Source organism: Clupea harengus, chromosome 8, assembly GCF_900700415.2.
Source record: "Clupea harengus chromosome 8, Ch_v2.0.2, whole genome shotgun sequence".
Classification (NCBI taxonomy): domain Eukaryota; kingdom Metazoa; phylum Chordata; class Actinopteri; order Clupeiformes; family Clupeidae; genus Clupea; species Clupea harengus.
The window spans coordinates 15,811,259-15,838,049 of NC_045159.1; the positions used below are offsets into that span (position 1 = coordinate 15,811,259).

The window sequence follows — 26,791 nt, forward strand, 5'->3', positions numbered from 1 at the left end:
CTTCAACCCCCCCCCCCCCCACACACACACACACACTCACACACACACACACACACAGACATCCAATTTAACCTCCAGCACTCACATGGGTGATGGCAGCTATAATTGGGTGGCGGCGGTGGTTTCCCCTCTTCCTCCTCTCCTGGCAGTCTGGAGCTCAGAGGTGCTGTTTGATGATCGTGAGGGACAGCGAAAGGGGGGCAGGAATGAGGGTGTCAGACTAGTAGGTGTTACATGCACATGTGTGACAGTGTGAGTGTGTGTGTTTGTGTGTGCACGTGCGCGTCAGCGTAGTTTGTTTATTCAGGTGCTTCCGTGCCACACCCACTTCCTCCTTGGGAGGAGCGCCCGCCCACCCCTCCCTCTCCTCCCCTTCAGCACCTTCCTCATCTATCCAGAAGGACTGCCACATTCCTGTCATAGCTGAGAGTGTGTATCAGTGTGTATTTTTGGCTCTGGCTCTGGCCCATAGAGCATAATGTGTGGAGCGCGTCCAAACACTACTGATGTGAGCGCATATCAGATTACAAGAACACTCCGCGGGCCTTCCAAACGGGCTGAAGGTAACTCATAGTGCACACCTACTGGTGACAACAGTAGTTTCAGTTATTTGACTTCTGTGGTCTTTTTCCTTCTTTCTTCTCATATTTTCTTCTACCTCGTTTTGTCTCTCCATCGGTAGCCGCTTTTCAAAAATCTCATAGGCACAGTGGCTAAAGAAATCATGAAGCACCATAAAGACTTGGAAAAGAATGACCGTGAATATGTGAACAGTTCCAGACGTAACTCGGCAACGAAGGCCTTGTTGTGAAAAAGCAGAGGGCAACCAAACTGAGGCCCATCAAATTTGTTCCTTCTTATCCATGTACTACAGAAATTTAAACACACACGTCTACCTCTTTCTCTGTCGACAATAGACCACCTTAAACCACCTGAATATAGCAGAAGACAGTGAGTACAGTGGTGGTCTGCACACACATGGATATAGTGTGAAAGATCCATAAAAATCAGTCATCTAGGTTTTACTGAACTTAAGCGTGAGACAGATCCACTAGACTGGTTTGTCTTTTTAATGACTAAGAACAGAATAGTTTAAACGATGTAAATAAAGTGTCTATCGTGGTGCATCTCTGTATGTGGTCTTCTCTGTGTGCTATTGTATCACACACTTCTGTACACACCAAGGATGTGGTGTTTGGGTGAGATCAATTAAACAATTAAATGGGCGGCGGAGAGAAACACAGCTACGGGATAGAGGTTGTCTTTCTTAGGTAAAAACAGCACATCAAGAGGCACACGCAGCACTGCAGAGATCAACACTGTTTATTCTCCTCTTTCAATGGCACATGAAGTACAGAAAGAAAGCCATACCTTGGGAATTCTGTACACTGATTGCAGAGGAAGTAGTTTTTTTACACTCCCTAATAGCAACCCCCCCCCCCCCCCCCCAAACAAAAACAAAAAAACTCTGCAAGAGTTTATTCTGTGCCCCCTCCCAAGAAAATAACTGCAATAATCAAACGACAAAAACGTAAAATATACTTTATCTTTCTATGAGAGAATACATCCGTATGCTATGAACACTTGAACAGTATGATATGTTCTATATCACAAAATGCAACACAAGTAATTTAATATACAAAAAAGGAATAATATATAGGTACTTTTCTTTTCTTGTCTTTTTTTTTTTTTTTTTTTTAAAGAAAGCAACCGACAATCTGCAACTTCTGAGATTTAGTTTTCCTCGCATTGGTGTCAGTTTGGAGATCCATGGGATTGGCTGCTGAGTCAAGGCTGAAGCACTGCAGACTGGATGAGAGAGACGGTACGGGTTTGGACAGAGAGGGAGGGGAGAGCACTGCAGACTGGATAAGAGAGACTGTACGGGTGTGAACCGAGACTGAAGGGAGGGGAGAGGATGGGATAGGAAAGAGCAAGAGGGGAAAAAAGCAGAAAATAAAGAAATAGTAATATTAAAGAAATAATAATAAAGAAATAGTTAAAAGAAACAAAAAAAATTATAGAAAAGAAAGAACAGAATGATAGAGAAGGAACTAGAGACAGATAATGGAGAGAGAGATAAAAAGAGAGAGAGATGAGAAAAGGAGAGAGAGAGAAAGAGAGAAAGAGAGGGAGAGAGGGAGAGAAAAGAGAGATGAGAAACAGAGAGATGCCTGTCTCAGGTCTGTGTAAAGTGGCCCCATGGCACCAGCGTGCCCTCTCTGAGGATGGCGCTCTTCTGGTGGGGCGAGCAGCGAGTAGCACCAGTCCTCCCCTCACAGCTGTTGCCCATACTTCATACCTCCAGCAGCCAGTTTGCCAGCCAGCCAGCCAGCCTGGGTATGAGCCCACTCACTCTGTCTATAAATAACAGAGCCTTTGCGTGTGCGTGTGTGTGTGGTGCATTTGTGTGTGTACCTTCCTTCGTCCAAATGTGTGTATGTTCTTCGTCTTCGCCTTTGTGTGTGCGTGTGTGTGTATGTGTATCAGTTGTATGCTCTGGTTGGGCCACCCTTTAACAGTGCATATCTCGCCTTAGCCAGCATATATATATATATATGTCTGAGTGTGCAAAGTAAGAAGCTGTTATGTGAGCTATGCACTATATGTGGCGTGTGTACATTATTCTTCTTGTGTGTGTGTGTGTGTGTGTGTGTGAGTGTGTGTGTGTGTGTGTGTGTGTGTTTGTACATATGTGTGAGTCAGGGAGGACTCAGTACATGGCATCCTCGTACATGTCTGTTCGCAGGCAGAACAGGATCCCACCTCCCAGCATGAAGATGGTGGCCCCCCAGCCGAGGCCGTAGCCCCAGTTAAACTCGTGGTAGGTCTGCAGCACCGTGCCGTCGATGAATTTGATTGGGTAGAGGACCAGAGCGCAGGCCTGGAGAACCACTGAGGACGAGAACAAAGGCAGCCAATGAGAATCCATGTAACAACTATTCACTATTAACAAGAATTAGTGACTGAAAATGTCTCCAAACGTTATACTTGGTGAGTGGAACACAGGTTGAGTTTCGACTGCATATGTCAAAAACGAATTCTAGCAAAACAATCAAACAACATTATATATACTCAGTGTGAAATCTGCAAGTGGCAATCCCTTTGGGCACAGAAGACACAAACAAACAAACAAACGACATGAAATAATGAAGTTACACTGATACACAAATAGAATGTGTACAGCCCAAACTGAATAAAAAAATTTTCATTCAAAAAATGGTCTGGTCAAACAGGAACATCACGTATCCCTGCATCTCACTTTTGCTCCTAGTCGATGAAACAATGTTAAAGAGAGAAAAGGACTTACTCGGGAATACAAAATGAGTAGAGAACTAGGAACTACGATATGGCCCAAACACACCAAAATAAAAGAACAAAGTTGCTTGAAATTTCGTATCATTATTTTTTACCGTTGTTTAACTAATGAACTAACCATTATACATACTTTTCACAAAGGATACCTTTCACACTGTGTTCTTTGCAAACACAACCCTGAGTATATCAGTTAACCTTTCATGCAAAATGCACTACAACCACCAAAAACGTAATACTTCACCCAAAAGAGACTAATGCAGCCATAACTACAGAAAATGCTGTCTCCAAGCAAAACTACTGTGGCACTAGAGGATGGATACCTGACCCAAGCCCGTCAGAACCCGTCGGGACCCGACGGGTCGGGCCGGGTTTGGACAAATATTTAGAAATTATAATCGGCTCGGGTCGGGCTCGGACACATCACCGCGATAATACATTGAACATTCCATATTTTAAAATATCTTAATAAATAGTGAAGTCAACGTGTCTGCTTCACATTAGCCTATGCAGAAGTTCGTTTTTGAGAATAAAATAAATCACATTTAGGATAACAGCCTTCTTCCTGTAGCGGGAATTTGCTTAGGTCCTAGCTGTGACAACGCAATTACAGGTGGCAAAATGGCATCACGGAGGAAGTTAAAGAGAAACTGTCATCTGGAGAGTTTAAAATGATACTAAACGAAGGGAAATCTACTGTATATTTCTGCTTAGTAGTCGATGCAGATTCTAATTAGGCTGTTGGATATGTCCAATGTAAGAAGTGTGAAGTTTTAATGAAATATGATTGATGCAATCCTCTGTCTCCACAACAACATGGATTAAACCTCGATGGTTGGACTATGTAGATAGTTTTTCAAGAAAAAAAAAGATCTTCAATGGTAAGACTTGTCTGTTGTGCCTCCTTTGGTTTAGCATATAACGTGAGTTTTATTAAGGCATGTGTAATGTGTGGGCTATTTCATTCCGTTTGTTAACCTTTCCTGCTGTCTGTCTCTGACCGTAGTTGGAGATTGCAGGGGAGACTCGTTTTTAACTTTGTGTTAATTCCCTTTCCTTTCCATCTGCTGCTGGTTAGTAAATGAATGCCCACTGTATTCTTTCTGAGGATTTATTCTTCACACACTGGTTAACACTGTTACAGCACATACGTTTTAGCTCCTGTCGCTAAATCCAAACTTCATAAGCATCACCGTTCTCTCTCTAGCACACCCACCCTGTACGTGCTGCTCTTAAAGGAGCCGCACCATTTTACAACACGTTCTTGCAATGTGAATCATTTAATTTAAATATGCTTATTGGCAGTGGTGGAGGAAGTACTGAAGTTTAGTACTTAAGTAAAAGTACAAGTACCCAGGAAAATAAAAGTAAAAGTAAAAGTAAAAGTACTACATCAACAATCCTACTTAAGTAAAAGTAAAAAGTACTTACTTTTAAATTTACTTTAAGTATTAAAAGTAAAAGTACTCACGCAATGGGTTGTCTCTCAGGGCCTCATTTACTAACAGGATTGCGCCCATTTCAGGCGTAAAATAGCGGGTAAAGACATAAAACCCTATTTCCAAAGGAGGCGCACCTGAGTAAAAGCGCAGATTACCGCTGCTAGGAAGTGGGTGTGGGATAGTGGGTGTTCGTCGCAAAAGAGATGGGAGGAGATGCGTAAAGTGCGCCTAATTATGTATTAGTAACGAAACAAGAGGTGTTTTAGCATGACATATCAACTGCTAAATGAAAACTATGTGCCTGCGAGAAATTTGAAAAATGTTTATATTTGATATATCATTTAATATAGGCATACAAACAAATAGAATTACAAACTGTCCCACCAGCTAGCTGTTCGGGAAAAGTTCGGCCACGTCTTACCCAGAATCGCCGTTCATTGTATGGTTTAAACGGTATTTCATAGTTCAAGCACACCGAGTACAGTGCACACCTTCTGCGTAGGAGTAACACGTTTCTATTCAGGAAAAGTACTTGTACTCGAAGTACACTAACTAAACTACCGGTAAGTAAATTGTAGAGACAGAGCAGCATATTCATTTCACCTTCCATGTTTATTTTGACGTTATAGCCTCTCAAGCGCAAGCTACCCCCAGTGCCATGGCAACCTACAACTACAGTTTTCAAATGTATCTGCCTAGGGCAGCGTTTTTGAAAAGAATGGGTTTCAGTGTTGGTATACGGCGTTTTAAAGTAAGGGGTGTCGTGTATTCATACCAGACTATTTAACAGGATGCTATGGAGCGGTTAACCTGGATATTAACTATCCTAGCTATCTCTAGCTTAGAGACCCATCTTAACAGTTTGCCTGTGTGTGATTAACTCATGTTAATATGTGTGAATATGAACTTTCTTGTGAACATAAACTCGTTAATATGAGTCTGCACAGGCACCCTGAGGGGTAACCATAGCAACCCAGAAACTCAATGTTCGCTGAAAAGTTTAATTTCCCCAAATCAGCTCGCCAATAAAAGACAGTCTTGAATTCAAAGTGATCACAACTTTTAATGTGGACGGAAGGGCTAAACGGAGAAATATTTATGAGTTTCTATATTTACCTGGGTTAGTTTGCTGTAACCTCGTGAACCAAAAGCTCTAATTCTAATTTTAGCTCATCATCCACGGTGGAACATGCATGCTCTTTCTTCCCTATTTTCGCGGAGCGCTAAATAACACTAATGGGCGGTGTTAGGCGCAGATGACGCAACGAGGGTTCTTGTTTGATAAATAGGATGCAAAATACTGTGCGTTATTTGTGGTTTGGCAAAGGCGCAGATTAAGCTGCGGTCGCAATGTTAGTAAATGAGGCCCTCAATGTCTAGGCTGTGCCATTTTGATAAAGAAATAGCTACTGGTAATAAATGCCTCTACAGATGTCACTACTAGTAATAATTATAAGCAACAACATTTGTTAATTGGAAAGGTTGGTGTACTTATTGTGCCTACCATCTGTAATACTGTTCACACTATATCTTACAATTCTGCGGATGACAAGTTATCTACCAGGGATTATTTGCAAAGTTAATACCATTAAGCCAAACCAATAAAGACACCATGTGATAGCTTTAAATCTTTTATTTAATTGTAAACGTGTAAAAAAGGGAAACATGGAACATGAAAAACAAATGTAATTGTAAAACTGGACAGAACAAGGCACGCTAGCTTGACATAGCTAACCTACCAGCTTTATCTTACCACTACGTTAAATATATAATGAAGATACAATCATGTTTTTTGATGCTATTGCTGTATGTCAACATGCATTTCGCTAGATAACTATAATATCATGTCAGTAAACGAATTAAATACATACTGTATATCAATATTCAAAAGTCAGGGACATTAACTTAGCATAGCAATCACTCTGCTTACCTCGATATGCTACTTTAAATTTGAAGGCGAATTATTGAAGGCTAGCAACTCCTTTTTTTGAGGGAGACGCATTGAAACCTCCAGGAGTCATTCTTGGGGCCTTTGAACTCGAACATATCTTTTAAATAGGGCCAATGGTGGCTCATATCAGAGGGCTCAGTTCAGGCCGACTCTGGATCCATGTTGAATAGCCAGTAGTCAGGCTGTCTGTTGAATGTTCAGGTCTAACAGGCAAAGCTACCGCTAGTGCTGCTGCCAAACGCGCACTCTGATATCATTGGAGTTGATAGAGCCACCTGATTGGTTTAAACTTCCAAAACAGCAACGCAATCCATAGTTTTGTGTAGGCAACATTTTGGCGAAACTGTGTTCATAAAATGTAACGAGTAACAACACATATTGTAGAAATGTAGCGGAGTAAAAGTATAGATAATAGCTAAAAAATGTAATGGAGTAAAAGTAAAAAGTATGCACTATTATTTTTACTTAAGTAAAAATACTTCGTTACATTCCACCACTGCCTATTGGCCTTTTTGTGCACGCTTGTTCGTTTAACATCGCTTGTTTGTGTGAGTGAGCATTTATCTGTTGATGCCCGAGTTTAATAAAGCCAGGCTATTCATAAAAAACGTAGGTAAATGTGGCATTAGTATGAACAGTTGAGAAATTGATTCCGTCGGGCTCGGTTCGGGTTCGGAAAAAAATATTTGAATGGCTGTCGGACTCGGGCCCGGCTCGGTTACTACTCTGTCGGACGCAGGTCGGGCTCGGACAGAAAAAGTCGGCCTGATCCATGCTCTATGTGGCACCCAAAATACAAACACAAAATAAAAACACAAACCTTTTGAAGCACTAGAAATGCATATATTATGTATTGCTGTCTCCAACGTAGCCGTGTTACAAATGCAAATGATCCACAGTTCTGTTCACATAGTCTACTGATACGGTGAATGTGTTCCGTGTTTTGATAAAGTGGACATGGTATTGAAAGTGTGACATTTTTTTAAATAAGTGTAATAAATGCATTATTGTTTCAGCTCTTATGAGTAGGGTTGGGTACCGAGAACCGGTACCAATATGGAACCGGTTCCAATACAACCGGTACCTACCCGGACCGAAATGCAACGCAGATTTCGGTGCTTCATTTCGGTGCCTGAGCCAATTGAACACGGTCGCTAGGCAGATTCCGTGGGGCACATGTAAAACTGCCCCAGCTTCCAATGTAAACTTTGTCCTGTGTCGCTCACGCTCATTGGTGTTTTCATAGCAACAGTCTTATGACAGTGAAGAGCAGGCAAGCACAAACAGAACTAGCCATCAACCTTTTAACAGAGAAAATACCGAAAGGTAAACGGTCAAAAGTGTGGCTGTATTTCGCACAAAAAGATTCAAACATCGCGACGTGCAGCAAATGCAACCAAATAATTGCGTGAAAAGAGGGGAGAGAAGGCAAGAGTCAACGGCAGATCAGCAACTGAAGACTGAAAAATAAACGGAGATGACAGATAAACTACCAACGGTAGTCTCTTAAAGGAGCAGTACACTTTTTCTCGTTCTCAGTGTGTTCAAGTAACAAGATTAACTATGAACAAGATAGAAAAGATAGGTATAAACAAATCATAAAATGGTGAAATTTCATGAAATAAATGCAAACAAAATAATACATTTTTGACTCCAAAGGCAAATATGCTCATATTTTTGCAAAAGAAGTTTGAAGCTGTTTTTTGTATTTATTTATATTTATTTAAGTATACTATAAACTGTTGTTTACAGTTAATATAATGTTCATAGTTTGAAGTTAAAAAGTTTGAAGCTGTAGTTGGAAGCCAAGTGTTTTGTATGTATTTATATTTATAATATACTTTAAACAGTTAATGTATTGTTCAATTTGAAGAAAAAAAATTGCCTTGGCAATAAAAAAAGCCTTTCTTTAATGTTGTCAATCGTCGCTTTGCGCTTAAAAAAAAAAAAAGTATCGGTTCCGGCACCGTTTAGGCACCGGTATCGTTTTAAAAGTATCGGTTATGTACCGGTATCGGATAAAAACCAAACGATACCCATCCCTACTTATGAGTGCTTATTTCTAACACAACCCTTATTGTCTCTGGTATCCACAACTAGCACCACAGAAGATTTTCTCGCACTGCACGTGGTTCCATGTTAACAAGATGCCTATGTTGATGCTCGCCTTATGCCGGGTTATTACAGGGATGGTACAGTACAGGATTTCTGGAGGAATGGCCAGAGCCAAATGGCACACACACACACGCACATACACACACACACACACACACACACACACACACACAGACAGACACTCCCTGGAGGTCTTCTCACCCTTCCACGCCAACTCCCTATGCAGCTCTAATGGCTGCTCATTAGTGCAGGCCTTTAGTCTCACCTCTCTCTCTCTCTCTCCCCCCTTCTCTCTCTCTGTCTCACCCCTCTTCTCTCTCTCTCTCTCTCTCTCTCTTTTTTGTCTCTCTAACTCTCTAACCCTTTTCCTTTGTCTCTCTCTCAGATCTCTCCTCCAGGCTGTACCACAGGTCCCCGTATGCACAATGTAACAATCAGTAAAGATGAAAAAGAGACCCAACTGAACTGAATGGTTACACCAAGGAGTCTACAGAAAGCCACAACACAACTCACACACAGACTCACACACACACACCACACATGCGAGACATACACTGCAATCCCACTCCCATCTAGAATACGGGCAGTGGTAACACAACAACCCCTCAGTGGTGTTTTCTGAATGAGAGAATTTCTTTAAAGTATTACAGAAACCTTGATGATGTCAAATTACCTCATAAATTATGCCGGTAAAGCAGTGAAACACCCATGCAAACCCATAAACATGACACATCCTCCAACCATGATGCTTAAACATGCAGACACACACACACACACACACACACACACACACACACACAAACAAATTCCTGAACTCATCGGGGGTTGCATAACTCCTAACCCAAGCTGAGCACACAGCCATCCGCAGCCAAACTGTGGTTTACTATTCATTGCTCAAATTTCCCAAGTAGGGTCCATATTGCAGACCACAGAAGAGGCATCAAGTCAATTAAAAGGCCTCTCTGCGGCTCACAACATCTGCTTCCTGTCGTCTCCTCTCCTCTCCGCCTTGGATGCACACACACACACACACACACACACACACACACACACACACACACACACACACTCTAGCTCAGCACCCGCGCTGGAATTCACACAGGCTAATTTCTATCCTCCAGTTGTCATAGTTACAGTTTAGGCCGGTGTGTGTGCCTTCAAGAATCCCAGGGGCAAAACCATTTGATAATTTCTTTCTTGCTTTTTGTTTGATTGTTCTCTCTCTCCCTCTCTCTTTCTTTCTTTCTTTCTCCACCCACTGCTGTCTCTCTCCCTCCTGTCTTCGGTTTGCAGTCGTCTGCAAAATGATTCCCAGTTAATCACACACTAGTCGAGCTATTGATTTGCTTAATATGTTCATTTTGCTTCTTCAGAGGAGACTGCCCCACCACTGTTTGACTTTAAGGAGGACACCCCTCTCGGGGGCATCAAACAGAGGGGAGCTCAGTCAGTAAGGAAGCTATTTCACTTCACCAAATCCCTCTCTTTCAATTAAGCCTGGCTTTGAATCAATGGGGCTTTTTTTCTTGAAAAGGAATCATTCGCTATGAGGAACAGTAATTCATCTTCAGCAGTATGTGCAACACTCAGTGCTGGGCCTGTGTGTGTGTGTGTGTGTGTGTGTGTGTGTGTGTGTGTGTGTGTGTGTAATCTGTGTATGTGATGGAAAAGTTGTGTGTATTTGTCAGTGTGTTCCTATGTGTGTTTGTTAGGAGTGCAATGATACACAAATTTCTCAACTCAATACAGTAGCCTCTCGATGAGGCTACTAAATTCAGTTGACTTTTTTATCATTTTAAAACATGTGTCCACATAAATATAAAAGTGACCAGGGCAGCAAACAAACATTTTTTTTTACCTGCACAGTAGCTGGTATATGTTAAAATGTTACCAGCCACTCAATTTTTTGATAATTGATCATTCTTTTAATCAAATTTGATGATGTTTGCTAAATACTTGTTTAACTCTTCAATACGTTCATATGGAATGTATGTATTACATAAGCATTTGTATCTGGATTTCCATTGTTCATAATGGCAAACTCGGAACAGCACCAAAGATTCCATCAAGATGTATTGCATCCATTCCATTTAATTTCTTTGTCATTTAAACTTTGTCAACGAATCATGTTAGAGAGCTATTTTTAAAGTCAAAATCAACTTCATCCCTGCATTTATGTTCCACAATTGTTAGGCTATTCATTATTACACACTTTCTTGACTAGTTGATTGCTATTGATTTAGTTATTTCAGACCAAACGGTCCAATCGAACGATACGATTCGATATATCGTATATATATTTCTACACCCCTACACGCCGGCCAAATGAGTGTGTATATAAGTCCTTCAGCTTCTGGCAGGCAGGGGCCTGATGCTACTCTTTAATTGGTTGCTTCAGGCTTCAGCTCTCTGCACCCCAGATGCTCCCTTTTATTGGCAATGAATTGGTATAGTGTTTACGTTTTTTGCCCTTTTGTAATTGGACAATTCTCAACGCTGTCTTTCTTGTTCACACCCACTATTGACAAAGGGATGCGCGACTGTCACTCCCGCTCCTTAGCTAGTTGACAGGTACTTTCAGGAGATGGCAACTTGACGTGGAACTGGACAGTTGGCTAGCTGGATGTCGTGTAAGTAATGCCTGGTTTACCTGTTTGCTATTTCAAAGTGTCAGCACCAAAGCAGTGTGGACAACGACTGGGGTAAAAGACCTACAACATCTTTCTGAAAAATACAAAAAGCACAGAAGTAGCTACTGTGCTGCTGGCTAGTGTTTAGGCAGCATTAAAGTGTGCTGTGTTGTTTTTAAGATTGGGTTGTTTTTTGCTGAGCTATGAAGTGCTTAAGTTTGTTTGATTCTTACACTCAAAAAAAAAAACTGTCAAATCTTAAAAATCCAAATCCAAAAAAAGTGTGTCTGTGTGACTATGTTTGTGTTGAGGTATGTGTGTATATTGAAAGTTTGTGTTTTAGTTTCAAATAAAGTGGGCGAACCACTCAGTGTGTTTACATGATGGTATAATTCGAATCTTTGCTTAGTCGGACTATGCTATCTTTCGGGGCAAGTGCTATTATCCCAATATACATGGCAGTGAATAAATCGAATCATTGGTCGAAAGCATGTCATATCCGATACGATAGGTGGCGCTGTTTTCATTACAACTAGTGGTGATACAGCCATTTCCGCTTGACCTCTTCACCACTACCAACAACAACAGTTGATTGAGCATGAATCGCGTCTGTTCATCGGTCCAGAAATGCGTGTTGCCTCTTGGGTTGTCCATCGCGTTGTTTGTTTGTTTCTGCTGGGCCAACGTGTTTATAAGTTACATTATTCAAAGGTGAAAGAGAAAAGGCGAGAGAAACGCATGCACATTCACACACACACGCGCGCAAATAATGGGTTACAGCCAAAACGCATTGCCCTTCTGCCAGTTGCATCAAATTTTAGTACTTCTTCGCTGTCGATTTCCAAATCTGTGTGAATATTCATGAGAGCAAGTCCAGTCAGTCTTTTGTCAGTCATCGTACTTCGTAAGATATGTCTTAAGACGCCCCATTGTACTGAATGACCGCTCAGCAGACGCTGTGGAAACGGGCAAATGTGCCGAACTTTCCAGGGCTTGATAAAGCTCACTGCATTTGGGCTGTAACTCATTTAGCTGTTTCCAGCTCTATATCTGCATCGTCAACGCTGGGCATTAGTTGTCCGTACTCCGATAACTGAACAAAACTAAACTCACGCATGCCTCGCGGGCACAATACCAAATTTCATCATATTTGATAAAATGAAGGACAAATTAGTTGTGAATAGTATCACCGAGTTTGATAGGTATTGGTCAGGTAATAGCCGAGTGACAGCTGATTTGCTTTCTGATTTGACAGTACTTATTCGTGGTTTTTTTCAGCGCCAGATAACTGAACAAAACTAAACTCACGCGTGCCTCGCGGGCACAATACCAAATTTCATCATATTTAATAAAATGAAGGACAAATTAGTTGTGAATAGTATCACCGAGTTTGACAGGTATTGGTCAGGGGAGACGGCCCAGTGTTCCGAAAGCCCGTTATTCCGAAATCTCAATATTCTGAAAAAGAGTCCCCCTGGCAAAATTTAGAAATATTTTAAGTGGCACAAAACACACACAGCATTTCGTTTGCACAGCAGAGCGGAGACGCTCACCGGGCTATCACGAATATAACTTTTCCTAGGCAATATTTGTTAACTTAGCCTACTCTGGTTTCGAATATGGGGTAGGCTACCACTCATGCGAAGGATATCACCGGCAGATTATCGCAGGAGATTACGCAGATCTTGTCAAGCACTGACAAAGCATGCATGCGTTGGCAATCATAAAAATATTTTTGTATCATCGCGATGCAAATGCATGTGTGTATAATAATAAGCTTGTGAGACAGTCTGCAGGATATTCATAAAAAACCGTGTCATTAGTATGAACAGTTGAGACAACTTATCCCTCTTTCGTCTTCCGGGTCACGACCTGGCAGGGAGAGAGGGAGCATGCGCAAAGACGCAAAGTCCAGTTCCTTATCCAATTCACCGTTACATGCCGCAATAGTCGAACGATCAACTGGATTGGATCGAGTTATCCAGGGGTGTTAGTCCGACTATGTGCGGTCCGACTACGATCCGACTAAGGTGCTTACATGAAACGGATAATGCGATTTCAGTCCGACTAAGGCAGTTATTCGAATCCATGTAACCACGGTCACTGTCACATTTGAAAGCTTGCCTAAATTCACCACTACTTTACCAGTCTCCTTCAAAAGGTTGTTTAAGGCCAAAGCTTTAAAGTTTTTATGAGAGCCTAACAGAATGTTCTCTTCACAGTAAAGTTACAGACTGGTTTCTGGAGATCTTTTTTTTGGTTGGAAATAATGAGGAAATGACACTAACAGCAGTCATTTTGGTTTTACTGGTTTAGAGGAGGAAAAGTTGATCTAACTCTGAATACCTGGGTGACCATTTCCATTCCCCCCGCTTATAAACCGTCATCATTGCAGCCACTCATTTCTGCTAAAACATTTCAGCTTCATGTGGAACCAATTCACACACACACACAAACATACACACGCTTGCTTACACACACACACACACACACACACAGAAGTACATCGACATACAACCAAGCATACACACACACACACACACACACACACACACAGTTCACACACACACAAGTTCTGTGCCGGGTACAGTAGCCAGTGTGAGTACAGCCACACAATCTCAGTGAATTACCACATCCACACTGTAGTCTCTCACTTCCAGCAAGGTTTCCACATTAGCTAGCAGTAATAAAAATGTAAAGAAGAAAGGAAAACAATCTCCGCAGGTCCTGCAGTTTGCATCCCTGGGGAGAGGTCTTGGAAGGGCTAGAACACAGTGGGGTTGATGAAGGAGTGGCAGGAGGAGCCGAACGGAACCGCTGGCAAACACCGACTTTTCCTAAACTAGACCCCGAGGCTCGGGCTGGCGAATGTGGTGCGATACCATGGCAACAGAACAAAATTCTGTGGAAAACAGAATAAAAACCATACACACACACACACTCACAAATTCACACAACCAAACACACACACAAACATCCGCACACACACTTTTACACAATCACACACACACACACACATCCACACACACATCCCCCTTCTTAAACAGTGTTCTATAAATAAATGCCATGAAACCAGACCCTGCCTGCCTGCCTGCTGAAGACTGGTGGTCCAGCCTCATTTCTTAAAACCATTTAGTAGTTTCCAGTGAAAAAGCCCATGGTGAGTCATCGACTGCGCCAGTCGGACCATCAGGTGGAACCGAGGCTATTTAAGGCCAAATTACCCTTTCCAGCGATAATGGTTATGCTACCGTAATGAATAATGGAGAGAGAGAAAGAGAGAGAGACAGACAGAGAGAGAGAAGATGGAGGAAGGTTCCTCATCAAGAGTAAGTATGTGGGGGGGGCACAAGTGGTGTGTGTGTGTGTGTGTGTGTGTTGCACCTTTGATGGTAATTGGATGTGTGTGCCTAAGTGTGTGTGTCTGCATGCGTGAATTTGTGTGTTCACATGTGCTTGTGTGTGTGTGTGTGTGTGCCTGCATGTTTGTGTGTGCATGTGTGTGCGTGCATGTGTGTGTGTGTGTGTGTGTGCGCGCATGTGTGTGCGTGTGCGCATGTGCGTGTGAATGTTAGCCACAGCACAGTAAATGGAGATGTGGACAAACGTGTTGATGGCCAGGTCTGTGTGCATTCATCTCATGTCATTTCAGGACCATTGGTGTGATCTCCTTCTCCACATATGTGCACACATACCAAACCCCACCCAACCGGGCAGCCAGGCAGCCAGCCTCAAGTCCCACAGTGGGGACAGGCTCTAAAACCACACAACCCTTCCAACCATCAGCCCCCCACCCCCACAGACACACACACACAATAATGACCTGGCACTCTGCGACCATAAGGGCACCTTTATTCACACAAGGACTGAAAGCAATTACAGGCCCAGCGGAAAGAAAACATCAGCACGCCCGCTCAAAAAAAGAAAGAACGAAAGAAAGAAAAAAAGAGCCCGGCACCAACACAAGGCCCCCTCTCACAGCCATAACTCCACGCCCAGAGACCTCATGTACTAACGGAGAAACTCGTGTCCCTCAAACCACCAGGGGAAGCTTTGGTGCCCCAACCACTCTCCCTATCCCAGGCCCCTGCTTGATATGTTGGCTGAGTGAATACTAAACAGAAGTTTGTATTTACTTTTTTAATGAGTGTTTCTTGCTTTGAGAGGGAGACCAATCTCCTGAGTACTTTTGTACTTCAGAGGAATGACAAAACAGAGGGAGGGACATGCATGGAAAGCAAGCAAGCGGGAGAGGCATAAAGAAGAGAGAGAGAGCTAGGTAAAGAAGGAGAGATCTGGGAGAGAAAATAGATAAGAAATGAGAGAGATAGTTGGATACAGTGGAACACAAAACAAAAGAGACCGAAAGAGAGGTAAAACCACAGGACAGAGAACGACGGAGAGATAAACAGAGAGAGAGAAAGAAAGAGAGAGAGAGAAGAAGAAGAGAGAGTGGCTGCTCAGCGGGAGCAAACCCCTGCCAGCTGCTAGGCCGCGGGGAGCAGTTGAAAGGGAAAACTTCTAACACTCATCTCTCTTACAAGGGAGCAACCAAACCATCGCCCCCCCCCCCCCCCCCCCCACAAATGTCCCCCCACCCCCGTCCCTCTCTTGCGAGGTGTGATTCCTGGCAGGCCTGGCTGGCTGTGGGGGAACCACAGTCCTAAAAAGGGCCGGAGCTGGGGGCCTGCATGGATTACGTAAGCGGATGTCTGCAGATTACATAAGGCTGTTTGCACAGCGAGGAGCGAGAGAGGAGAGACGCGACCGGGACAGGAGAGGAGAGAATGGACGGAGGGGGGAGAAGGCGTCCGGGAACGAGTAGGGCTGTGCTGCACTGCCCATTGTTATGGTTGGACTGAGAGGAAGTTCTAGAAGCATGACTGTGTGTCCGCACGTGACGTGACTCACATACAGCAACAGAAACATGAGCCCGCACACTCACTAACTTACTGCCTGACGCGTATATACACTCACTTCAGACACACACACACAGAAAAATTCTCTACAAATGTGTCACACTTCTAGCTTTCCTGTAGTTTTTCCTGTTAGTTGCAGTGCTATTCTCAGTTGTTTCTCTGTATTAAGAATTAACAGTTAGTCAGTAGTGAAACTTGTATCACATATTAGATACTCCTGACACTTTAATGAGCTCGTAGTCCCCCTGATTTTTTGGCAACTGCACAGGCCTGCTGTAAAAGCTGCCTACTCATAAACAATTAATACAGAAAAACAGAAACAGCAACACAGCACTTTCTGCCTATGAATCAAAGAGGCCTGCTCGTGTTTTATGTTGTTTTGTGTTCTCTTTCTTCTTTTCGTTAATAACTGCCTAATATTGCTCAAGAGCATCTTCTTTCGAGGTCTAAGTGGCCTCTAAAGATCCGCAGTCTGTGGATGGAGAGGAGAGGAGAGGAGGTGAAAGACAGGAGCTGGAGGAAAGGCGGGAGTGGATGAGCGTCAGAGAGGGGGTTAGCAGAGGTGAAGAGATGGTGGACAGAAACAAAGATGAGAGGAGAGCTGAGAGAAACAGGAGAGGAGGGGAGGAGGCAAGTTAGAGGTTAGCAGAAGAGAGAAGATGCAAGGGAGAGGAGAGAGAACAGTGGAGAGAAGGAGAGACAAGAGGCGAGCTGAAGAAAAGACGAGAGGAGGACAGGGTAAGAGAGTAGCAGAAGATAGGAGAGGAGAGGAGATAGCAGAGAGGATTAGAGCAAATAGGAGCAGAGAAAAGAGAAGATAGAAAACAGAAGGAAGAATAACAACAGAGAGGATAGTGGAGAGGAGCAGAGAGGAGTCTGGATGAAAAGAGGAGGCTAAAAAGAGGAGAGGAAGACTGAGACAAGGATAACACAGCACAAGAGAAGACAAAAAAAGACAGAACAAGTATAAGGTAGAGCAGAAAAAAAAAAAAAAAAAACTTGTGTAAAATCATGTTCCAGTATTCAATGTATTTGTTACAAGGTAAGATCAGAGAGGTGAAAGGGGGAAGGCGGAGTGGAGAGGAGAAATGATGAAGGAGGTGGAGGATGGAAGCGCTGAGGAGAGGAGGAGGAGGAGCGTTTTCAAGGTTTTCTCAGGACGTATTATTCATAAGAGAATCTCTCTCTCTCATTAGTGAGTAAATGTACTTATCTCAGCTGCAGACAAATGCACACCGTGAGATGGTGAGGGAGAGCAGGAGGAGATTAGGAGAGAGAGGAAGGACAGACACATAGTCAAAGAAAGAGTTAGACAGATAGACAGAGACCCAAACACTGACACTGAAAATATAGGAAGGACAGTAAGAGAGACGGCAAGATGAGTGTAAGAGAGAGAGAGAGGGCAAGATGAGTGTATGAGAGAGAGAGAGGGCAAGATGAGTGTATGAGAGAGAGAGAGAGAGGAAGGCGAGGCTATGAGAGCGAGAGGAAGATGGATGGAGAGAGTGATGGAAACACATACAAAGACAAAAAGGCAGTGAGAAAGTAAGAATAGAAATAGAAAGAGAGAACTAACCACTAAATGTTTCCCCTCGAGTGTTACCCAACAATTTTCTCACAAATAGCTGCAGCAATATGTAGCAATACATCACTCCTTCGGTCATGTCAATAAAGCACATTTGGACTGAACTGATCTAAATCGAGCTGAGATCAGATAAACCAATGTGCAGAATGAAACAAAAGCAAACAGCACAGACAACTCATCTATCCTCTCCCTTCCTCTAATTCCCTTTCCATTCCTTCTCATTTCCGGCCCAATAGTTTGCCACTCCTTCAGCAGCATCCTCAGCGTGGGGCACTGAAGGGAAGTTTCAGCCAGGCGGGTGAAACAGCCTCAGAAGCAGTGGAAGCTTCGGGGCTAGCGCACGCTACGTATTGCGTGCGCGGCACTTTCCCAAACTTCCCCTGCAGTCTAACCCTCATCGAACAGGGAGATCGACCGCACAGCTAATGGCCTGTGATTGGATTAGCATGCATGTGATCCCTCAACCACGTCCAGCTCTAATGAGAACAGAAACCTATCCTTCTATCTCTTTCACTCACTCTCTCTCTCTCTCTCTCTTTCTTTTATTTCTCATTCTCTTTCTGTCTCTCCTGACCTCTACACTCCCATCCCCTCATCTTTCCTTCCATCCACACCCTCATTCTCATCCCTCCTCTCTCTGCCCATAGCATGGACAACATGATACACAGTGTAAAGTTTTTTCCTCTAAAAGCTTCTTAATTATCATCAAATGCCACTTCAAGTGCCAAGTGCTAGATCTGATACTTTGAAGTAGAGGAGGACAATGGGAGAAATATGCTGTGTTTTCACTCAGCACAGGTGGTTTTACTTCAAGGTGCAATCGTCTGTCCTGGTGAAAAGTTGTTGACATTTGCGCTCCACGGCCAATCAAATGACACAGTCCGTTTCCAGCCCCTGGAGCAATGTGTTGATGATGCAGAAACAGTCTAAGCCACTTTGTTCGCTTTCCATACAGAGCCAGGACTGTGTACCTTTTGAGCGCACACACTGACTGGACAGACAAAGGAACATCAGGAGAAAGTGGATTTTGTGGATCTTAATCAAGGACCTCACCTTTAAAGGCTCAACCTCCTTGTTGAAGAACTATGCAATCACTACTTTGTAGCCAAAGGAGTGATAATTGACCTATAATTTAGATACTCTACTTCTTTGACTGGAGACTTGTCTTCCAGCTCGCATGCCAGTGTGAAGTGAGTCGTGCCCTTACCTGCCGTGAAGAGGAACACAGCGACTGTGCGGTAGTGCTTCCTATGAGTGCCCTTACAGAGGGAGATGAGGGCGATGAGGAAGGCCACCAGAGTCACCGCAGCGCCTGCCAGGAGCAGCACCAACGTGGCAATCTGCCAGTCTGGGGGAGGGAGGGAGACACCCAGAGAAAGTTAGATAACAGGTGTGGTCAGAAGGGCATCTGGTAGTCTGAAGGGCACAGAAATACAGGGTTAATCATGGGCATCCTCTCAAATATCCAAAATGACACTATTTCAGGTGAATACATTTCAGTTCAGATTGTAGTTATAAGAAATGCCCCTTATCATTTCCTAATTCTGAGAAGTACAACACGAATAAAGATTTCTTTGGAAGTTACTTGGGAAGTTGTGTTCAAATGTTAAGCTTCTCATTATTGTAAGCGAAATGATAACGTGACTAAATAAATGACTCCACTTGCGCATGTTTCACGAGGCCATCTGCCAGTCTTCCCCTTGGCCTTAGAACGAGGTCCATACAAACACAGGTAGAGATATATTCTACCCAAACACACACACACACACACACACACCCCTCTCCATTGGGGTCCTAAGAGTGTCCAAAGTATTTCAGGAATTCTATACTGCATTTTGTCCAGATGTTGAATGTCTGAAGCACTCAATATTTATCTTTTTCCTTTTTCCTCCATCAGGCTGCCGGAGAGTAATTTGAGAGCATAATCCTTCTCTAAACACTCACATATTTGAAATGCTCTAACAATACGCAGTAAAGCCTTAGGAAGACTGGTCTGCTTTGGCTCTTTCAGAGCTTGGACACAACTCATCATGTGACCATGTCCTGTGAATGCTCCAAGAGGTTGCCAAGCAGGGAGCTAAAACGCTGGCTGCCTCTAGGACAATAATTGTGGAATGGAATCCGTCAGAAAGTTACCACCCCTCCGCCGAAGTTATTTCCTCACAAAAATGCCCGGCCACAAGAAAATCTTTCTCCCCCTCTCTCTTTCACTCTCTCTCTGTCTTTCACTCTCTCTCTCTGTCTTCACCAGCTCTCTTTCACTTAACACTCCTTTTCTTTCTAACTCTTTCTCTTATTGTTCTTTCAAGGTTATGTTTGTGTAGAGAGAACCCTGAGGAAGGGAGAGGAATTTAAATCGCTCATGCAAAGAAAACAGTGGGCTCTATGGTTGACTTTTTCAATAGTGAGAGAGCTGACTTTGTGGGTGACCCTGTGTGGTTCTATGTAGAGAGTTTAGCACAGCATCAGAGGATAAACACTGCAAGTCGGCATGAGTTCATCTTTCTGTAGAGGGATTCCTGCATGATGGTGCACTGTTATTAATGTGCATGTGTGTAAGGTGGACTTAGGCCAAGGGGAAGAGGAATGGGGGAGACAACTGAATAAGGGAGAGGCAGAGAGAGAGAAAGAAAAGGGAAGGAGGGAGGGAGGGGGAGAAGAGAGAGGAGAAGAAGACCAACCCTATCCACCTGCTGTTTCCGCCACTTATTACTCACAGAGTGAGCACCTGATGAGAGTGAACTAATTCTGACAAGAGTACCCCACAGTCAGCACACACACGCACACACACACACACTTTCTCTCACTCTCTCTCTCTTTCACACACACACCGAAACACTATTATGCCTCCCATCCATCAGAGGCACCTCAGGACCTCAATCGAGCTGTGCTCAGCGCTCCAGGGTGAAAGAACACCACGTCTTCCCCAGTGCCCTGTCAATCTGCTGCCTATTATCCCCTCTGAGTGTGTCTGTGTGTGTGTTAGTGTGAGTGTGAGTGTGTGTGTGAGTGTGTCAATGTGTGTGTCCTCCAAGCCTTTACCAGCCGTGATTATCTCTGACGCTTTCCCAGAGTCAGGGATGTGCTTTGTGACAATGGAGTTGTAAGGAGGGAAAAAAACAACTGAACAGAAGAGAGAGGGAGAAAGACAGAGGAGGAGAGAGAGACAGAAGTCCTTTTTATACAGAGATCCTGCAATAATGACGTGAAGAAGACCCCTCATTATGACACCTTTGCTTGTTTATGCTGAACCAAACAGTGGCGGCATAATGCCATCCCAGCGTGTCTTTTTACTTACCAATCCGGCATTGAGGAACCACATTTGACACAGCATCTAACTTCACCTATGAAGCCACGTTTGACACCTCTCAGAGCTCAGATATTTCTACCTCTGAAAATCGCAATAGAACACCACTTGAAGACGTAGCTTTGACTCAGAAACTCGGGAGAAAAAATATCCCCGGCTTCAGTGAGGCACGTAATTTTTATCAATATGGTGAGGAACCTGACAGGGCCTAACAGAGACCTTGACTATATAAGAAGGTTAGAAACCTTTCTAAATGTGTGAGAAGATGCATGTAGAGGCACTGTGTCAAAATGAACAAGAATTTTTTTTTACATAATTATTGATAGCCAGTAGATAGAAGTAAAATCTATTGATGGGTCATCATCACATTATTGTGTTTACATTTGGCTCAACACATTAACGTCAGAGCTGGGAAATACATGAACGTTTCGAATTCCAAGTTGTATTGAATGTGTAATAACATATGTGTGGGAAATAAACTAGCCTACCTGTTACTTTCAAAAACAATGATGAGTGAATTTAGTGTCGGTGGGCTCTTGCAAGCCATGTACATCAATGGCAATGCTCAGACTTAAGCAAAGTTGTTGTACAACATGTTAATGCTCATCATGTCAGATTTGTGTGTTGTGACAACACAGTAGTCCTGCTTCGTTCTGGGTAGCAGTTAGGCTGTATCAAACCCCTGTTCTGCCATGCTGGCTGACGTTGTTCTGCCTCTGTGACTACCTCCACTCCCGGCTCCGAGACGGAACAACGCTGACCCCCTGCCTCCGTACCTTTTATACAGAACGGCGAGGCGGAATGACGGTGCAATATTCCCGCTTTGAAAATGCCTCGGAGAGAGAGGGAGAGAGAAAGAGCGTAAGAGCTGTTGCAGACACTTGAATAAATTGAATGGAATTAAAGTTTCTTACTCCAGCGTTGTTCACACTGCTAAGCTGAACTGACAAGCTGCTTATTGCCAAAACTGTTCTCATGCTTTTCCACTTTTTTCCTTTTTCCTGTCATTCCACGACAGTTCTCTTACCGCCTAACTTGGCCCAGAAAAGGAGACAGAAGTTCCGATCCTGGGTTAATTAACTCTGGCTGCACTACCCCACTCTGTCTCCCTGCCTCCTTTTCTCTTTTCCCTCTTTCTCTTTAGGTCTCAATTTTCTTTCTGGGTTATCCCCCCACCCCTTCTTGCCGCAGTCTCCTTTTGTCCAGGGTGTCAGCCCCCAACCCCTTTTCCTAAACACACACACAAATACATTAACACACACACATACATCCCTTCATCCCTGATCCTTTTAAATCCCCCCCCCCCCTCCACGTCAACACCCTGACAGATCAACAGTTTTAATGAGATGAGACCAGGCCTCCTTTTGGCAGCAGCAGAGTCCCCTAAAGACAGGCCACCCCGCACATTCCAGACATCAGCTCACCATAATGCCATGATGACTGTCGCTGACTGTAACTGTGTGTGTGTGTGTCTTTGTTTGTGTGTGTCTGTGATTGTGTGTGTGCATGAATTTGTGAGTGAGTGTGTGTCTGTGTGTCCCCAAAGAATAAGGTTGATCAATGTTGACGATAATTCACCCAGCCAATTACTCCAGACTACAGTTTATTGAACAAAACAAGTTCGCGAAAACAAGATTTGCCCAGGCGAGGGGTATTTTCATCTGCACAAAGAGCAGCTCTTTGGCTGCTTAAAGGGATAGAGCAGTTGATCATTTTGTTGTTGTCTTGTTTCATTGTTATTGTTTTTGTCTTGGATTTTGTTTTCAGTGAAATAAAGACCACAGCCATCTTAATAAAACTGGCCGGGAGGTTTTGTTTTCTGTTCTCACCAAGTTACTTCAGGGCTCTGACCACTAAATCCAGTCCACCACAGGCTTTTAGAGAACTATAATTTAGAGATGCTAAGTCCACCTCTAACCATCAGCTGGATTTCCCAATAACATTGCGAGGAAAAACAAAGACTGGCCCACCACTGCAGTCTCGAGTTCTCAATTATGGGCCTGCAACCTCCCTACACTGCATAACTTCGATCAATCTCTGCACCAAGCAGACCTGACTGAAATCAGTGCAATTAAAATGCTGTGCAATAGCTCAATCAGGTGTGTCCAGCTAGGTTCAGTCAAGTGTGCAGAGCAGTGAAAGTTGGGAACCATGCCTAGCAGATGGCTCTTTGGAGCAGGTTTGAGAACCACTGCTCTATAGAACCATTTCAACATGAAGAATCCTTTGTTGGTAAAATGGCACTCTGGGGCGGAGAATTCTTCACAGCTGAATAGCTTTTATTAGGGGGATTCTAAGTATCTATAAGGGTTTTTCTCTAGGGTGACAAGCCATGCAATGGCTTTGAACAGTCCTTCCAGGGGAGCATCCCGTGAGAAGGCAACGCTTGGATTAAAAATGTCTGGTAGTAGCTGGTGCTCTCAGAATGTATAACCCAGTATGCAAGCTGCTACAGCATGTGGAAAGTGGGTCAACGTTCAGTTTTAGAATCCAAAAGGGATGAATTTTAAACGCTTTAAAAAATGTAGGATGAGAGCAGTGGACACTAATGCACGCTATCCCAAGATGCACCTATGATCTAGAGGTGGGGGAAGTGGTGTTTAGCATTCATTCTGGACAAGCTGTGCAGTATGAAGTTTACATAGTTCAACATCATTAACGGTGCTTTGGCATTAATAGAACATAAAGCGCTCTATGGTAATTAGCTTTAAAGCAACTCTCAGCTGACTAAAAGATGTAACACTGAGGTGCCTTAAAAGTTCTATGTAGAAACTCTGACTTTATAAGATGTTCTTGTGGCTCAACTGGTAGAACAACAAGTAGAGGAAAGTACTAACATCAAGATCATGGGTTTGATTTCCAGGGAGCACACATAGGCTACCATTGACCACCTACAGTATATCTGTACAGTAAGTTGCTTTGCGTAAATGTGTCTGCTAAATGAATACATGTAAATTATGAAAGTGAACACAGTTCGACTGCAGCAGTATGACAGCATTAATGATCACATCTATGATCACTGACAGAAGTGCTTTACACTGATCCCAAATCTAATACTAAGTTAGACTGTGAAATTCTACACAGGTCATGACCTAGAAAGCAAGGACAACGTCTGCAGAATAAGGGAGAGAGAGGGCTTAGAACCTTGTGGGTATATAAAGGGGTGTCCCAGATCTCTTCTCTGAAATTGAAGGCCTGTCTGGGGCAAGACTTTTTAAGCATGTCCCTGGGCCATGTACTGATGGTACAGTACGTTAGGCACTGAGGGAGCTTATTCACTCATGCACGCTAACAATAGCCTGAACACGCATGCACATATCAGACATGCACATACATACATACATACACAAACAGACAGACAGGTAGTCAGACACACAGACAAACACACACACACACCAGGAACCCATATACATAGAGAGAAACAGACAAAGCAGCACACACAAATGCTTAAACACACACACAAACACTCGCTCTCTCAAACACATCCACAAACTCTTTCTCTCTCTCTCTCTCAAACACACACAGCACACACACAGAAGCTGTGTAGTAATTTTGATCCACCAGGGAGGCAGGCTCATTACCATCTTCAGCTCTGGTTGAGCTTCTGGGAGATCACTATCTCTCTCTATTGTGTGCCCAGGGACAATAGCTGCAGCCTTCAGAAGGCACTGAGCTATTTCCAAAGAGATGAGAGCTGAGACTACTACACTGGATTACATGAGTGAAATTGATTTCAAGAATCTCTGTTTTTCACTGCTGCGATTGATGTGTATCATTTAAGCACTGACTGTAAAAAAGTTAAGGCTTTGTTCTACTGGCTGAACACACACACACACACATGAGAAGTGAAGCAGTTTTCATGCCAGCAAGGCCCCCGCAACCTCCATAACAGGATTCACAGAAAAAAAAATGACTGGGAGAGGAGACAACACATAAAAGCAAAACAAAGCGCGCAGTGCCATCCCCGGCAGCGACTCATGACAATAGGTGAAACACACCCACTTTCGCGAACAATGAGCGCAGGGGTCAAGCGAGCCCCTAGATACCTCATCACGACAGGACGACACATCGCTCATCAATGTTGCGGGCGAGTGAGAAAAGAAAACTTCGCATAGCACTGGGTCAACAAACCGAGACGGTCCTGTCCTCTGAGAAAAGAGGGCAGGAATTGGAGGAGGAGAAGCTGTTAGAGGACGCAAAATCTCCCTCCCATGGAGCTTGTCCCTATACGAGCATATGTTCCCGATGTTCGCGTTAAAACAAAGGCGTGGAATTCGCACAGTGCGTCCAAGTTCTGACCAGCCCAGAGGGGAAACACTGGCCACCGTGTAAAAAAACAAACAAATCATACGGTTTACACACACTGGTGGGCAGAGAAGAGATAGTGAGGCCGTCCGTTAACAATACTCTATTGTTTGATCTCATCCGTGATCTAGGCTACATAGAAAATCACCGTAAATTCCACGCATTTCTGTCGCTATTATCCAACGACAAAATGCATTGTTGGGATACTGTCAAACGTGCCCTGCATCAGTGCAATTAAGACAACAGTACATGAAATGATCACACTGCAGTCAAGCGAACGGCTTTGCCGGGTGATAGTCTGTGTCGATCACTGGAAGTTGTCAAAATTCACATGCCACAAGTAAACAGTTACGGAAGTCGACGTTCTTGACAATAAGACACGGAATATGTCAGTGAAGATATGGCGGGTATGATGGAAAACATGTTTATCTAGCTCTGGCGTAGTTTATAAATATAACCTAGATATAATAACAATGTCGGGTGGTCTGGTGCCATGAATCCCTGGGGTCTTTCATGTTCCAGCGCACAATGAAAAGTTGACTGTTCCGAATAATGAGGTTAGTTAAAATACGACACACGAGACAAACGTGTTATTCACATTATCTTACAATTTCCAATGACACTTACCGGACCTAAGGGTGGAAGTGCAGTCCCAGCTCGTCGCAGTTTCACTGCAAGACTCCCATAGCGACAGAGAGTAGCGTTCCGCTGTAACCCAAGCAGGGCTCAAAAGTGCTACAATATCTAAACACAGTGCGAGGAACACACAAAGTAAAGCGATCAGCTTAAACGGTCGAAACACGTACACTTCATTCACCGACATATTTTCATAATAGGCCGACTTCGGTTCGGTACGCAGAAAATGTGCAAATGAAGAAAATGCAGCGGCGGACCGTCTGATGGTACTCTCTCGTGTGAAAGTTCGGAGTAGACTACGGAGTTCATCGATAGGGACCTAGGCTGCTGTAGACCACTGAACTCCACAGCTATGCCTTGAGCTGTCAGTGCGCCCCCCTCCGGTGACTAGACATCTGAGAATGCATCTGTGATCTCACATCCAACGAGCATCTGAGCGGCTCCCTGATATTTCAGAATGACTATCAGCACATCGCACACCAAAATCCTTCAGAAAAGACCAAGGTATTTGAAAGTCCATGGGATGTCCACCACATATATGTGTGCATTGCGTGTAGTATGAGGGACCATAGCCAATCTATAATTT

At 43.6% G+C, this 26,791-nt stretch overlaps 1 protein-coding gene across 1 annotated transcript; it reads right to left on the reverse strand.

Annotated features, from left to right (window-relative positions):
- Positions 1-2,452: 2,452 nt before the first annotated feature.
- Positions 2,453-26,520, reverse strand: LOC105912477 (transmembrane protein 47-like). The gene is made up of 3 exons (XM_012841450.3): positions 26,197-26,520; positions 19,165-19,305; positions 2,453-2,895 (listed from the first exon to the last, which is right to left on the reverse strand). The coding sequence occupies exons 1-3, from the start codon at positions 26,390-26,392 to the stop codon at positions 2,714-2,716; spliced, it is 519 nt and encodes a 172-aa protein (XP_012696904.1). The 5' UTR covers positions 26,393-26,520; the 3' UTR covers positions 2,453-2,713.
- Between the last annotated feature and the right edge of the window lie 271 nt (positions 26,521-26,791).